The sequence below is a fragment of the Salmo salar genome, chromosome 09 (genome assembly GCF_965601325.2).
Source record: "Salmo salar chromosome 09, fSalSal1, whole genome shotgun sequence".
In the NCBI taxonomy this organism is placed as follows: domain Eukaryota; kingdom Metazoa; phylum Chordata; class Actinopteri; order Salmoniformes; family Salmonidae; genus Salmo; species Salmo salar.
The window spans coordinates 26,940,904-26,956,225 of NC_138299.1; the positions used below are offsets into that span (position 1 = coordinate 26,940,904).

Consider the following 15,322-nt stretch of genomic DNA (forward strand, 5'->3'; position numbering starts at 1 on the left):
TTTTTAAGGGTTACTTTGTCAGTTACCTGTACGTATGAGATAATAATATAAACTAGTGAATAGGTCTAAAACATGTCCTTTGTTTAGCTCCAGGTCCCTGGTGGGGTGTTTTGGGGGATACTCCCTAAGGAAGTTTCAGGAATAGACTAGTCATGTCCAGTCGCTTATTTCCCCTACAGAAATTATTCCGTGAGCATGTGCAGACTATCTCCAGGCAGCTGGGATGGGACGACAAGGGAAGCCAGAGAGATAGGTAAAACAAGGAGAGACAATCTACTTTATTTGATAGATCATGGGTGTTTTTGCTGGATATTGATCGTGAACTGTATTGTCTATATGGGTTTTGTATAGGCTGTTGCGTGAGACAGTCCTGGGAATTGCTTGTCAAATGGGCGACCAGGAAATGCTAAATGAGGCATCTGTTTTATTTGACCAATGGATCTCAGGAAACATCAGGTAAATATTAGTCTTGAATTAAATCATTAAATGACACATGATCTACTTACTAATCCAGCTGCAGTACATGCTAATGTTAGGCCTAAACTGATGGACACAACTAACTACTTTATTAGCATTCCTATTCCTAAAAGCATGTTTATCCCACTAAGCCCTAATGATAACATGACCTTTGACCTCCAGCAGTGTTGGGGTGAACCTGCGCCTGTTGGTGTATCGCTATGGCATGAGGAACTCAGGCACTGAGGCGAAGTGGAACTTAATGTTTGAGAGGTACAAAACAGAGACCTTGGCCCAAGAGAAGGACAAGCTCCTGTATGGATTGGCATCCGTGGAGAACATCACTCTTTTGTTCAAGTAAATAAAAAACATGAATTATCTTTATAAATTATTTTTACATGAGTTATTCAAAATTGCTTTTAAACATAATCCAGTGAAAAGTTATTACTAGAACCCCAGTACATTTGTTGGTATGAGTGTGCAAAATTGTTTCTGGCAAACATTTAAGTTTATTTAGCTAGATATGACTTGAGATAATGCTGCTTGTTAGAATTGTGTTGTTTTTCAGCTTACTGGAGGTTTCCAAAGATGAGAGTATTGTGAGGACTCAGGATCTGTTCACTGTGGTCCAATATGTCTCTCTGAATCGCTACGGCAAGACCATGGCCTGGGACTGGGTCACCCTCAACTGGGACTACCTAGTGAACAGGTGAGCCCATTCTCTGAGTCACTTGTCTGAGTCTGAATGGAGAGTTACTGAGTCCAGAGTCATTGAAGTGATAGTGACTGAATGGAATGCTGTAAGTCAATTTACTGAATCAGTAGCAACTGAGCCTAGAGTGAATGAATCATGTAAATACTGTGACAGTTTTCAATTTCCTTTTGTTTTGTTACAGATACACTATCAATGACAGGAGCCTGGGGCGCCTGCTGACCAGAATCAGCACCACCTACAATACAGAGCTACAGCTGTGGCAGGTTAGAACAGGGACATTCTACTCATAGAATTAGAATAAGTAAATCAAACAATATACCACTTAAATTGAGACTAGCACTGGTGTGCTTGAATTTAAGATTGACCGTGCTCTATGTTGTGGATTGTGTCTTTTTATGACTGACTGTGTTGACTGTGTGGTTGTGTTTTAGATGGTACACTTTTTCAAGCTGAACCCTAATGCCGGGGCTGGGGAGATGCCTAGGCAGCAAGCTCTAGAGACAGTGAGGAACAACATCGAGTGGGTCAGGAGAAACAAGGCAGAGATCAGCTCTTGGCTGGAGAGCAATGTCGCCTACTGATGACATCAGGTCAACATAAGACTAATGAACCCATGCCTAATCCAAATAAAAAACCTTCATGCTGTTTCCATTCATTAATTAATTAATTCAACAGCAGTGAAATCACGCCACAGGACTGCCTTTCTAAATCAAGAATCAAGTCCCTCTGTCCTGGATGTGCTGCTGTGCTAATCAAACACTTCTGATGTGATTGTAACTCAGTGAGCCACTTTATCTTTACTCAAGTGGAATCACTTTACAGTACTTAGTACCTTTCTTGCATTACCTACAGTATATTTGTTTTAAATTAAGGAAGGACAAATAAAAAATACATTTTGACACACAAATATTTCATTTCTTAATAAGTGCTTGGAAAGAATTTGAGATGTCATATCCAAATAACCATGATTACTTTTAATCTCGGGTCAGATATATTGATCTATATGTACAGATGTATTTCTAAATAATGTTTCAAACAATGCAAAGTTTACAAATGTATATACTTTGTAGAATGTAGAACTGTATTAGAAAAAAAGAAGTGTATATGCAGTCTGGATGAGTGTTGCCACAGGAAAGAAAATAAAGAAAGCATAATGTTGTACACAAACATACTTTATTGTTTGTTTATGCTAATATTACAGTAAAGTAAAACACATCGGGACTACAATGGCTAGAATGTCATAAAAAGAGCAATTTACATGGTAAATCCCAACATATCAAAATAAAATCCAGTTAATATAGAAGCACCTACCCACGTGGTCCAGAAACACTGGTATTGGACAGACTCTTCATTGATGTACAGCAATGTAGGGCAAAGCTGTAAGGTTGATGATGTCTAATGTGTCTCTAATTACATAAAATGACTTTTGTATATTTTGAGGTACCTATAAATAATGGGTGACTTGGTATGTACCTCAGTACTCTTGAATTGAGTATTTTCCAGTTCTCTCATGACCACTGATAGGGTCTAGAAAGCTTGGTAGGGTGGGATCTTTTAAACTTGCTTACACGTATCCCATCCTCTAACAGTATACTCAATGACAAGTGTAATCAAAGAGTTTGGGGGAATAAAATCATCATAGAATGTAACATCTAGCAATCCTCCCTCATTGGGTCAAAGGGAGCTGGGAAATCGTCATGGGAACCTGGTTGTTGATGGTGATCTGTTGTCGGGTTTGACATCGGAGCATTCCTGTGATCGCTCTTCTGAACCTGAATAGAAAGTCCACAAGGACAGGACGTTAATAGGTTGTAACTACAATACAGTGTGTACCTATACTGTAATTACACTTTAAATACACAGGTATTATGGTCACTTACTCTAAAGTGGGATCAACAAGAAGAACGGGCGAAAGCTTACTTTTTGTTGGCAATAACGTAGATGCAGGGGTTGTAGAAGGTGGAGGACTTGGCAAAGAGAGGACCGATGATAGCCATGGGAGCAGGAATCTTTTTGGGGTCCCCAAAGGACGCCCATAGGCACACTATGGAGTACGGCGACCACGCCACCAGGAACATGACAATCATCACTATCGACATCTAGTCAGCAACGACAGATCAGAGAGAAAGATTCATGTAGATGTAATATACTGTACATAACCTTCTGCAGATTGTTATAACCATAGAATCCTAGAATCCTGCGTGTCAGTCAAACTGTGAGGTTAAAATGGTCCATATTGAGAGGCAAAGCTGGGCTAGAAGAAGAAACATGTGAACACACAGGACTGGATGGAGAAACACTGGCTTACCTTAGTCACATCCATCTGGTCTGACCAGTCCATGTTAATGCTGTCCAAGCGGTTGCTGGCTTTGTATCTCTTCATGGTGACAGACACACTGTAGTAGCAGTAGAACATCATTGACAAAGGGATGAGGAAGTTCACAGCGATTACTGCCATGGTGTAGGAGACAAAGCCCCTGGAAAAGAGTCACTGTATATGATTAATGACATAATATTCATTTTATCTTCATGCCATATAATCCTTGAAATGACCCAAAGTTATTTTAAGAACGTCCCAACTCACGCATCATTATTTCTCCAGTTGATGGTGCAGGTGGCACCAGTTGGGTCAGGGGCATAGCCGGCCCAACCCACCACGGGCATGGACGACCAAAAAACTGCGTTGAGCCATGCAGCCAGAATGAGGAGTGTGTATGACCGGGTGGTCATCTTCTGCCCTGGAGAACAGTAGGAAAAGCAGGGAAATGGTTTAGCGGTTATGCAGATGTTTTAGGCTCTTGTCAGTTCACAGCGATTAGCCTATCTTTTACCAAGCCAATAGTAGCTACTACCAAGAGACTACGGACAGATGAACTACAAACCTCCATGGAAAGTAATAGAAGACTGTAAATACCTATGTCAGGTCTACAGATGGTTAGATAGCGGTCAATGGCCACCACAGTCAGCAGTCCAATACTGGCCATCCCAAAGAAGATGTTCAGAGCTGCATAGATCTGGAGGGGAAAACAGTGAGCAGCATCCCTCATTTCAGAATCTGTTTAGCAGGATTAAAACATTGGTTTCACGTGGTCTGAAATCAAAGAACAGGTGAAATTGAGTGGATACTAAAGGAGATTAAGAGGAAGTCTGTTTACACTATTGAGATGCAACTTGGGAGCCCTCAACATAACCACAGACTGGACTTGGGCCTCAGTCAGCATATCTAATCAGAAGGCCATTGTCAATTTCACCAGCCCACCTCATGTCCAATATATGGTTCTCAAACTGAAGGCTTCAGCCCCAGATTAGTGTCACATGGCACCGAATTCCTGATTTCACACAGCACCTCCTAAACATCTTAATCTCAGATCATTAGAGAAGTCTAGAAAATGTTCTAAGAAATGCTATTTTTGGCTTGGCCATGTGAGGTGTTAAACACTGTTGTACTGAGGGGCAGTTCAAACCAATCCAGCAAACGTTAAGTCCGTTTTCCTGCACTTGATATAGAGTTAATATAAAGCATATGAAGTTTGCCTGATTTTATTTCGTACATTTTCATAGTGTACAAATATTTTTTTCTTCAAGTTTTACAAATGGCAGGTTCATTCAAACAGTACCATTGACTACCACAGTGGGCTCATTACACCTACCTGACATCCAGTGTAGCCAAACTTCCAGCTCCCGTGGAGGTCAGAGGCAGCAGACATGGGATAGCCGATGCCGGCCACTCCAATGTCAGTGAAGGCCAGGTTGATGATGATGGCATTGGTGGCATTTCGCAGCTCCTTGAACTTGACAAACATCACCAGTACCACAATGTTGCTGGCCAAACTGATGACACCTGGTGAAGAGAAACCTAAGCTTGAAATGTTTATGTTTTCTGATCAGGGCCGGACTGGGACAAGAATTCGGCCCTGGTATTTTATCCAAACCAGCCCAGATCACTGGGCGAGCCACCAAGCTAACGACTTAGGCTATTTTGCAAATTAGGGCCTGTCATATGTGTTACCCTGTCAACATAGGACTACAGAATTTACAGATTATTTTAGTTCAATAGAGATGAATTAGATACATCTTTATGTGCACTAATTTAAATCATAGGCTAATTAATTTGGGGTTCAACAGCTGAGGAAGTAGAAACTCAAAACATATTAACTAGATTGCTAACTCTAAATATAATACCCACTGCTAGTAGCCATGTATTCATCCAACAGTAAATGTAATGTCCTAAAAAAACGTTGCAGTTGTAGGCTATTACCCGTGAGACCTACTGGCCTCTGCCCTCCTAATAGCCATTGCGCATTTTGTGCACGCTTGCAGATCCATATCTCAAAGCCAAATCAAATATCTTGGTTGTAAAATAGTTGCTATTGAGCTGAATATTGAAAGTTGAGAAGCTTCCAAAGCCATGTTTTTCCTGCAATTGCATTTAGAAATATTATACAATCAGAACGCATTTTTCTCGAGCGTATAGGAGGAGGTGAGTGCTTCACTCATCACAGCAGCAGGCCCCAGCAAAACAGGCACAGCGGCAGGGCAGACACTTTCATTACAGGAATCATGAGGATAATGCACTTTAAACAAAAATAGGACATTTTGAGTGAGGTGACAATGTAGAATGTGCTCTTTCTAAGTTTATCGGCAGCAACTTTCCGTTTCTTATTATCCGTTATCTTGGCTGTCTAATTGATGACAGAGTCGGAGCAGGTCTCTTTGCTAATGCCGCGTCTAACTTTGAATGTGAGTTTGTGTGTCACGTCCTGACCAGTAAAAGAGGTTGTTTGTTATTGTAGTTTGGTCAGGGCGTGGCAGGGGGTGTTTGTTTAGAGTGTTTCGGGGTTTGTTGGGCTATGTTCTTGTTAGTCTATTTCTATGTTAGTTCTAGTATGTCTATTTCTATGTGGTGTTTATTGGGTTGACCTTCAATTGGAAGCAGCTGCTCCTCGTTGCTTCTAATTGAAGGTCCTATTTAAGAGGGGTGTTTTTTTCTATGGGATTTGTGGGTAGTTATTTCCTGTTTTGTGTTCGTGCACCTGACGGGACTGTTTAGTGTCGTTTGTTATTTTTGTATACGTGTTTCTTTTTGTTTTCCTTCTTTAATAAAATAAGATGAGTTTACACGTTCCCGCTGCGTTTTGGTCCAATCCCTACGACGCCCGTGACATTGTGTGAGCTCAGAAAACCGATCATTCGAAGGCTCATTGTATATTATTATAACGGAGAAATTTAGCAAAAATCATAAAAAATGATCTTAACAGGCCCATGGCCTGCTGGCCGTGTAACTGTTTTCATTTTCCATTTTTTACAACCAGCCCAACCAACAAAATAATGGTCCAGCCCATCTGACATCTTGCAGAATGGCCAGATGGCCAATCCACCTCTGTTTCTGATAAATGGGTGTTAGCCTACTCAGCCTACTCAATGTAATGGCTCTGGTGTCATCTTTATTATTCCCGGAAATTGTCCCTTCTGGTCCCCCCCATAAAAAAACACATTCTGTTCTTGTGAATCAGACTAGAATCTCAGGCCTAGCTATACCAGACAGAGCAGCGATTCAAGTGATGCTTGCCCAACAATAGTTGAGCAAGACTGTTTCACAGGTAAATTAATGCCAACTCATGGGGAAAACTTATTTCAAAAGGCCACACTTGCTTTGTAGGCCTACTTGTTACATAATGACACCAGCCGCCTGAGCTGTAAGAGTGTGCCAGAGCTAGACTTGCCTCTTATGAATGAAAAGGACTGTGTGGGGTGGGCCTCATTGAGAAATGCTAACAGCACCCAGAGACAAGAGACAGCTTTGGCCCACACACACTGATGAAGTGCAGAGGTCATGTCAGGTGATTTACCATACAGAGGGGAGAGAGGACGAATCTATTTGACAGCTGCACCTTTGCAAAAAAATTACCATTTTGGTTTCCCAGTGATACCACTGCTATAGCAATCATCAATCCATGTTGAAGTATCTCTCAATCACTTTTATAGATTGTAACAGTAGTATTACATTTTATGACTAATATTCCCTCATAACTTGTCACACCAAGGGAGAGACACTACAAAGGTATATTATTCAGTCAGGCATGAATGAAGAGTGTACAGTACTGTATAAATCAATCAAAGAAGACATCACCAATCCATCATCTAAAATCTATCACAGAGGGAGATGTTTTATCATCACAACAATTATGAATTATGTTGGAAAATAATTATAATAGCAGTTACAGTAGCTTATAAATAAATCTGAGAAACACATAAACACACAGAAAAACATGACAAACAAACGACAAAACGCCATTACCTATCCTAAAATAATTCAGTTGATTGACGGTGTTGTGGAGGCTATGCAGTGCATTTGTACCTGCAGTGATAAGGTATGCCGCCACTATGTTGTGCTCCAATTGTGAAAAGGCACTCTTTCCTCCATAGGGAATGACCTCCCCTGTGCTGTTGACTCCAGACTCCATTCCAGTGCTTCAGTTGCCTCAGTGAAAAACACCCTATAAACTAACAGTGAAATAATAGGAATCTTCTACACCAGCAAGATACCTTCCAGATTATTTTCGAGTCCACAGTAAAAAAGTGGTCCATGCAAAAGGATGGCAGCCTGTGAATAAGAAAGCTGAAACTAACGCTACCTCTCCTCCAAATACAAAGAATGAGGGAAATTCTGGAAAGTTTTTGAGTCTCCGAATGGTGTGTGTGCATGTACGCATGTGCGTGCATGTGTGTTGGGGAGTATTAAAGGATTAGAGCGAACTTTCTACCCCTTATTACCAGATACTGGGGAGGTTGTTGTTTGTGCGTAACATGGGTAAGGGGAACACAAGAGAGGCTTACAAGTCACATGGAAGCTTTTCATAATGGAGTTGAAACCCACGTGAGTCCTGACTAAACATTAGAGCTGCATATGGGAACAGAAATAAGGCAACAATTGCAGTTGTGAATGCAGTGGAGTGATACTGTGTCTGAAGAGCCTTGTTATGCCAAGTTACTTAAATGGATAGCTGTATGTGTGGGTTCAGTTTGGGCCCTGACCAGTTTCTGTGCTTAACAACCCCCAGTCCCTTTCTCTATGACATATAGCAGGATTGTATTTGCAGATCAAAAATGTGTGGGGACTAAATATCGTAATACTATAATGCAGAATTCACTACCATGTATCTAACACTATTGCTATGGCTATTGTTACTACTGCCACAATGATTACTGTTTGTTGTTACGACTGACTTTTCGAAAGCAGGGAACCAATATTGGCGTTCTGATGATACAGGGTTGAACTCACAGATACTGATTACTAAAGAACGACCATTACAATAGACAAGGTGCCCCATCAACAATACTGGCCTTGCAGTGATGGCCAAGTAGGCTTGAGGCCGCTGGATAGCTGAGTGTCCAATGAGAACAATGACAGCTGAAGAGGACGGAGACACTTTCATGATGGATGAGCATGGCAGTTTGGCAGTTTGGCTCAAACCAGTATACTGTCTGAATAGAACTGATCACCAATTACAACTGATACCGCAGCTTTAACACTTGACTTTATTGAACATGCAGTAAGCAATAATTTCAACATCAGTGACATTGTTGATCTTTTTAACTACATCCTCCCCACAAACAACAGATCACAATTGATTTAACACACACGCATGCAAAATGTATCTTACTTTAATAAGAAAATAAGTGTTTTTTGTCATTGAAATAAAAAACAAATATTGGACTAAAATTGATTTATCAGTAGAAATAATACAATAATTCAAGAAAGAAAATGTTGACCACAAACTAAGAGACTAAGCCATGGAAGATGAAGGCTGGGCATCTACATGACACGTGTCATTGGTTTGGCATTTTATAAAGTTTTATTTTTGAATAAGGGTTTATTACCAATAATCATATAGTTGCAGTCTCCTGCCTTAATCATATTCTCATTGGCTATTATTAGTATAGGAAGATATACAGTAGCCTACTTGAATGTTATCCAAATGTTATCAAAAACAGCAACAACAACAAGAAATGTATAAAACATTCAGATTTTTGGCAAAGGCACAGCTAGTTTCCATAAAGCAGTTCCAGGCACTGATTTTACACAGAGAGCTCAATTCTGATATTTTTCCACTAATTGGTCTTGTGACCAATCAGATCAGCTCTTTCGCCAATAAATGGGCAAAATATCAGAATTGGGCTGCATGTGTAAACACCGTCTTTAAGGCATGGGATGGGGGATTGATTAGACTCAACTCCAGAAATCTTTATTCAAACTGATCAATATCCTCGGGGTTGTCCTGGAATCCAGAGGCCACTATCTCTCGCAGTTTATTTGTTTCCTTTTCAGAAGGTGGGGGTAATACTGCATTTAGCTCATTTTCAATTTTCTCAAGTCTTGCTTTGGTCCTTGCCTTGTAAAGCTCCTTGTTCTTCAGGACAAGAGCTTTGATTTCATTTTCGGCGTCATCACAAGATGCAGCCAATATTAGGCGTTCATCTTTGAAATGTGGGTCTTTGGGATCCAAAGCCATGAGTCTTCCTAGGCTGCCAACTCTGTCCATCAAGTACTTGCTGGAGACCTCAGTGTAGGTTCCAGAGATCATATTGACCAGGTTTGCAATGTTGGAAGCTTGAAATGCCTGTTGGTATATCATATCCTTCAAGAACATATTTGAGTCATACTTCAGGTGTGGTTTCCTGGCTGTTTTAACTAAATCCTGCAAGGATGTGTTCAGACAGGTGTCAATGATGTTTGACACCATCTGGAAGAATTGCACCATCTTATGCCATTTCTCCTGCAGCTCTCCCATTGCACTTAGACCTTCAGCCAGCATCTTGATGGTGGTGTCAAAGTCAATCCCCTCGACATGAAGGTTTCTCATTTTGTTGAGGGTTTCGGCTAGCACTCTATTCTTTTCCTCCATTTTTCCCAGGGATTTTTCATACATCTCCCTGGCATTTGCAAGCTGGATTTTCATCTGCTCTATGCGGAAGCGGGCATCTTCTGTCGCGGTCTGACTTCCAGATCCTGAGCTTGCGCTTCGCACTTTGCTCATTCTGGGCGGATTAACAAAAAAGGCAGATGTTTTTGTGTCTTTTTTTCCTGAGGAATCAAACTGCTGTGCAGAGGTCATTAGCTTCCTGATTCTCTGGATCAGTTCTTTGTTCTTGGCATCATCGTCATGCTTGCCCTCAGGAGCCAATGCACTTAGGTCAGAGCAGATGGTAATGCCCTGGTCACAAATTTTCTCTGCCTGAGGTTTTGCGGGACATTGGTCTACGTCTTTTATGTTTGACAGCACATCTTCGATTTGTGTCTTCAACCAATCAGGAATCAACTGTCCTGTCTTTTCATCTAAAAACTTTGACCATTCGATTTGGTCCTTCTGAATAAGGCCAACTAAGGATTGGGCAATAGCAAGAAGTATAGAAGACTTGCTAACTATATTGTTTGTTGCAAACATGTCTTTTGGACTTCCTGATGTATCATATTTTGTATGTGTATCACTACTGTCTGCTGCAATTGTGGCATTTGTTGCTCCTCCAACTAAAGAGATAATAGAATTGGTGAATCCCTCTACAAAGTTCATTCCAATGATGTCCCATCCTGACGGCATGGAGTCGATAGCCTTTTGGAAGTTTTTATTAGCCTCTTCAAGCTGCTTGCCATGTTTCTTAAATGCCTCTTCAGCTTGTCTATTTTCCTTCTGTAGTATGGCTTTCTTGCATTTTTCGTTCTCCAGCATCTTCCTAACCTCTTTTAGGTGACTGCCATATTTCTGTTTGGCGCATGTGCAGGTCTCTAGAAGCTCTGTAATCAATTCAGTGACATCAAGGAACTTACTTTCAACAGATTTGGCCAGTTCTACACAGTTGGTTGATATGTTGGCAATGCTATCTAATGTATCAGGGAGAAGGCTTTTAACAAGGTCATCATCATTCTGGAGAAGTATCTGTACAGTTCTCTTGATGTAGGTTGGCACATTTTGTGTGTGTAAGAAAATCTGGTCCATGTTCTTGTGGGCTTGGTTAAAGGCTCGCCAACCTGAATTGCACACCTGCATGAGACAGGCACGGAAGGAATCAGGATATTTGATAAACTTGAATCCGCCTTCTGGGTTTCCATCCCTGATAGAGAAGTCTTGGTTGGAGGAGATGAAGACTAGCTCACCCAGGAAGGCTATTGACATTGGGGCTGGAGTCAAGTAGTTCTCCCAGTTAGCATGAGCTTGAGTAAGGATTGCAGTGTCCTCTCTGCATTGAGATGCCTTGGTTAAGCTACTTGTAGCTTTGATGAGCTCCTTGGATGCCATGGATCCTAAGGATATATAACAACTTATTTACTATTGACATTTCTATTTAGGCTGCGAAGAAGCAAAATCGGTATCACTTTATAATAAAGTTCGGTAATAAACCATGTATAAGGAATTTACAAACTGTGTGCTCACAATGTACTAATCATTACTCCCACATTTGTTATTAAGCTAGTTATTCACACATTTATAAACAACTTTTAAATGATGCATTAATGATTCATAAGATCATTCATAAGATGTTTAATATAGGTCTTTATAATCAATTTACTAAACATTAGCAGTCAGTTTGCAGTCCCTAGTCTAAAATAAGCTCTACGGTAATTATACTTTATAAAGACTTTATTAACGTTTTGAATGATCAGTGTAATTTCTCACAAAAAGATGGATGATGTCATTGGTAGACATTCCAGCAGTACCTGATGCTCCTTAAGGTCTCAAAATGTCCTATAAAACATATACATGTTTAAAAAATAAAGCACACGACACAGAGGATGTTTAAGAAAATATATTTAACATTATAAAACAGGTTATTTGGATCCTGGATGCTGATTGTTTGATAGCAGGGAGTTATTCATCACAATCCCGTAACGCCTGTTAACAGTTCCATTTGAATTATCAATGCGCATCCACTGTCCCACAGACCAGCCAGGCAATTAAAAAACGTAATCTCCCCTGAAAAGAAGCGTCTAGACAATATTTATCCATGCTACTAGGCTAGCATTTGGTTTGCAACAGTTGGGGGTTGTCTAAACCTTACTGCATGCCTCTCTGACCAGTGCAACAATTAGGCAGGTTTTTTTTGCGATCTCCCCCATACCATGCATATGATAAGACTGACAGCTTCTCTCAACTAAGGCGAATTCATTTATCAGGATCATTATAATGGGTATATCCAAAGAAATGGCAATAGAAAATGCATAACATTTGCTGTCATTTTAGCTGCTTGATGTGATTGTGTGTTAGCTTTCGTTGGCTAGCTAGCAAAGGAGAAGTAGCTGACCTCCATAGCAACTCCTCCATAGCAACCCCTGTGTGTAGGCTGCATTTCCCTGTTTTATGATTAGTTTGTGTTCTCCAAGGTGATACATTAGCAAAACATTCGCAATACAACACTTCTTCATGTCCTTGCAACAGTTGTTTTACAACAGTTTTAGTGAATAAAATATTTTATACATTTCCTTACACATCCTGTGTTGTGTGATTATTCTATTACCTTTGATATGTTCTAGGACATTTTTGAGACCTTAAGGAGCATCAAGTACTGCTGGAATGTCTACCAATGACATGTCCATCTTTTTGTGAGAAATTACACTGGTCACTCAAAACATTTATAAAGTACTTTTAAAGTAATACATAACGCTTACTTCAGATTAGGGACTGCAAAATCTTTATTAATTATTAGTAAATGGTTTATAAGGACTTACATTAAACATCTTATGAATGATCTTATGAATCATTAAAACATAATTAAACAATTGTTTACAAATGTGTGAATAACCAGCTTACTAACACTTACAAATATTGGAGTATTGATTAATACATTGTGAGCAAACTGCACATTTTTTCCAAATGTTTTATTACTGGACGTTATAAAGTGTTACCACAAAATTATCTAATTGTGTTTAACATTTTTAGGGCTGGTATCATAAACTTGGAATAAAAACCATGATTAATGGAGAATGTTCTTATTCTTTGACTTAAAATGATGATAGATGGAAAAGTAAACATTGGACTGTATGAACTTAATGATAAAAGTATTAAACTTGGTCCACTAATGTTAGACATCGTTAAGAGTTAAAAAAATAATAATCGAATTTCACTATCATTTTTAATGTTTTTGTACTGTCTGTGTTTTTTCTCTAAAAATATCCAAACAATTGCGAGATCGTATTATTTTAACCTTTAGATAACCAATTAAAGTTACACATTTAACGGTGTAGTTCACTTTATTCACATTTTCGCTAATTTTCAACTTCCCTAGGATGTTGTTTCATACAACCCATTCTTAAATTGGTTAACTGGTTATTTATCATTATCCAGAATAACCTGGCAAGGAGTTTGGAAATATAGTAATGCTAGTGGAAAAATAATATATTAGTTATAAATTGGTCTCTCAAAAGAGACCTGGACTGTGAAGACTGCCAACAAAAGTAGTTATCATTATGTTGAAATTCTTAACAAGTTGTTTTGATAACATACGTTATATTCCTAATTTTAAGCGTTTCACAGAAGAGAAAAAATAACTAAATAGCTTTGAACTGGATACACTTTGCAAATTGGCAAATTGTGTGGCAAGCAGCTTAACGGCAATAGAAAAGCACTCAATCTAAATACAGAACATGACAGTTGAAACAGCGCAAAACAAGCCAAATAGCCAACAAGATAGTCATGCTATAAATTATTGATTTATTCTGTTCCACGTGTTATTGTTTTTTGGCAATTCCATCTTACCTCTAAGCAGTTCTCTTCTCCAGAGGATTTGCGATTGTTGGTCTTTTCAGTCCACACTGATTATATACGTGCCATAGGGGGCGTTTCCTCATTTAATATGCAGAGGTAAAGACAGTTTCAAGTTGGATAGACGACGGAGCCACAGACTCCAAATAAGTGTCATGATGTTGGAAAAATTGCGCACAACATTGCACAGGTCAAATTTTCATGATTTGGACATTAATTCGCTTTCCAAAGCTAATAAACATGTGGAAAAGTGAGCAGCATTTTGTATTCCAAGTTGAATTAGTTAGGGAGCGTAAACAAAGTACAAACTTTTTTTACATTCAAATTTCAATAGCTCCTTAGTCATGTGACCTACTGACTTCAAACAAGGTTCAGAATCTTCACTGACTACCCTTCTATATTGCACACCCTTTAGTTTGTCCATTTTTATCTCACATGGTTTTACATGAATTTTTCAAAATGTAGAATTTCAATAGCTCCTTGGTCATGTGACCTAGTGACTTCAAACAAGGTTCAGAATGTCCACTCAGTGGCCCTACACATTGCACACCCTTTAGTTTGTCCATTTTCATCTCACACGTTTTTACATTAATTTTTCAAAATGTAGAATTTCAATAGCTCCTTGGTCATGTGACCTAGTGACTTCAAGCAAGGTTCAGAATGTCCACTCCGTGGGCCTACACATTGCACACCCTTTAGTTTGTCCATTTTTGTCTCACAGGGTTTTACATGAATTTTTAAAAATGTAGAATTTCAATAGCTCCTTGGTCATGTGACCTAGTGACTTCAAACAAGGTTCAGAATGTCCACTGACTATACCTTCATATCGCACATTCTGGTGTTTGTCTACAACTACAGACCAGTATCCCTTCTTTCTTTTCTCTCCAAAACTCTTGAACGTGCCGTCCTTGGCCAGCTCTCCTGCTATCTCTCTCAGAATGACCTTCTTGATCCTAATCAGTCAGGTTTCAAGACTGGGCATTCAACTGAGACTGCTCTTCTCTGTGTCACGGAGGCTCTCCGCACTGCTAAAGCTAACTCTCTCTCCTCTGCTCTCATCCTTCTAGACCTATCTGCTGCCTTTGATACTGTGAACCATCAGATCCTCCTCTCCACCCTCTCCGAGTTGGGCATCTCCGGCGCGGCCCACGCTTGGATTGCGTCCTACCTGACAGGTCGCTCCTACCAGGTGGCGTGGCGAGAATCTGTCTCCGCACCATTCGCTCTCACCACTGGTGTCCCCCAGGGCTCTGTTCTAGGCCCTCTCCTATTCTCGCTATACACCAAGTCACTTGGCTCTGTCATATCCTCACATGGTCTCTCCTATCATTGCTATGCAGACGACACACAATTAATCTTCTCCTTTCCCCCTTCTGATAACCAGGTGGCGAATCGC

General features: G+C 39.9%; 3 protein-coding genes across 4 annotated transcripts in view; 1 reads left to right on the top strand and 2 right to left on the bottom strand.

Moving 5' to 3' along the window:
- LOC106610934 (glutamyl aminopeptidase) overlaps nt 1–2,338 on the top strand; it is a 27,057-nt gene extending 24,719 nt beyond the window's left edge. Inside the window, exons 15-20 of one of the 2 annotated variants that reach the window (XM_014210622.3) lie at nt 180–253; nt 352–456; nt 643–813; nt 1,025–1,165; nt 1,353–1,434; nt 1,603–2,338. In XM_014210622.3, the coding sequence (XP_014066097.1) occupies nt 180–253; nt 352–456; nt 643–813; nt 1,025–1,165; nt 1,353–1,434; nt 1,603–1,752 (723 nt within the window). In that variant the 3' untranslated portion in view covers nt 1,753–2,338. Of the gene's footprint in view, nt 1–179; nt 254–351; nt 457–639; nt 814–1,024; nt 1,166–1,352; nt 1,435–1,602 lie in introns of both variants that reach the window. The other variant, XM_014210620.3, reaches the window with a different exon arrangement.
- On the bottom strand, nt 2,326–7,863 carry rrh (retinal pigment epithelium-derived rhodopsin homolog). The gene is made up of 7 exons (XM_014210623.3): nt 7,530–7,863; nt 4,822–5,012; nt 4,086–4,185; nt 3,756–3,909; nt 3,480–3,648; nt 3,092–3,270; nt 2,326–2,943 (listed from the first exon to the last, which is right to left on the bottom strand). The coding sequence occupies exons 1-7, from the start codon at nt 7,633–7,635 to the stop codon at nt 2,838–2,840; spliced, it is 1,005 nt and encodes a 334-aa protein (XP_014066098.1). The 5' UTR covers nt 7,636–7,863; the 3' UTR covers nt 2,326–2,837.
- Nucleotides 7,864–8,687: 824 nt separating this feature from the next.
- On the bottom strand, nt 8,688–14,023 carry LOC106610933 (uncharacterized). The gene is made up of 2 exons (XM_014210618.3): nt 13,921–14,023; nt 8,688–11,471 (listed from the first exon to the last, which is right to left on the bottom strand). The coding sequence occupies exon 2, from the start codon at nt 11,464–11,466 to the stop codon at nt 9,418–9,420; it is 2,049 nt and encodes a 682-aa protein (XP_014066093.3). The 5' UTR covers nt 11,467–11,471; nt 13,921–14,023; the 3' UTR covers nt 8,688–9,417.
- Nucleotides 14,024–15,322: the final 1,299 nt, after the last annotated feature.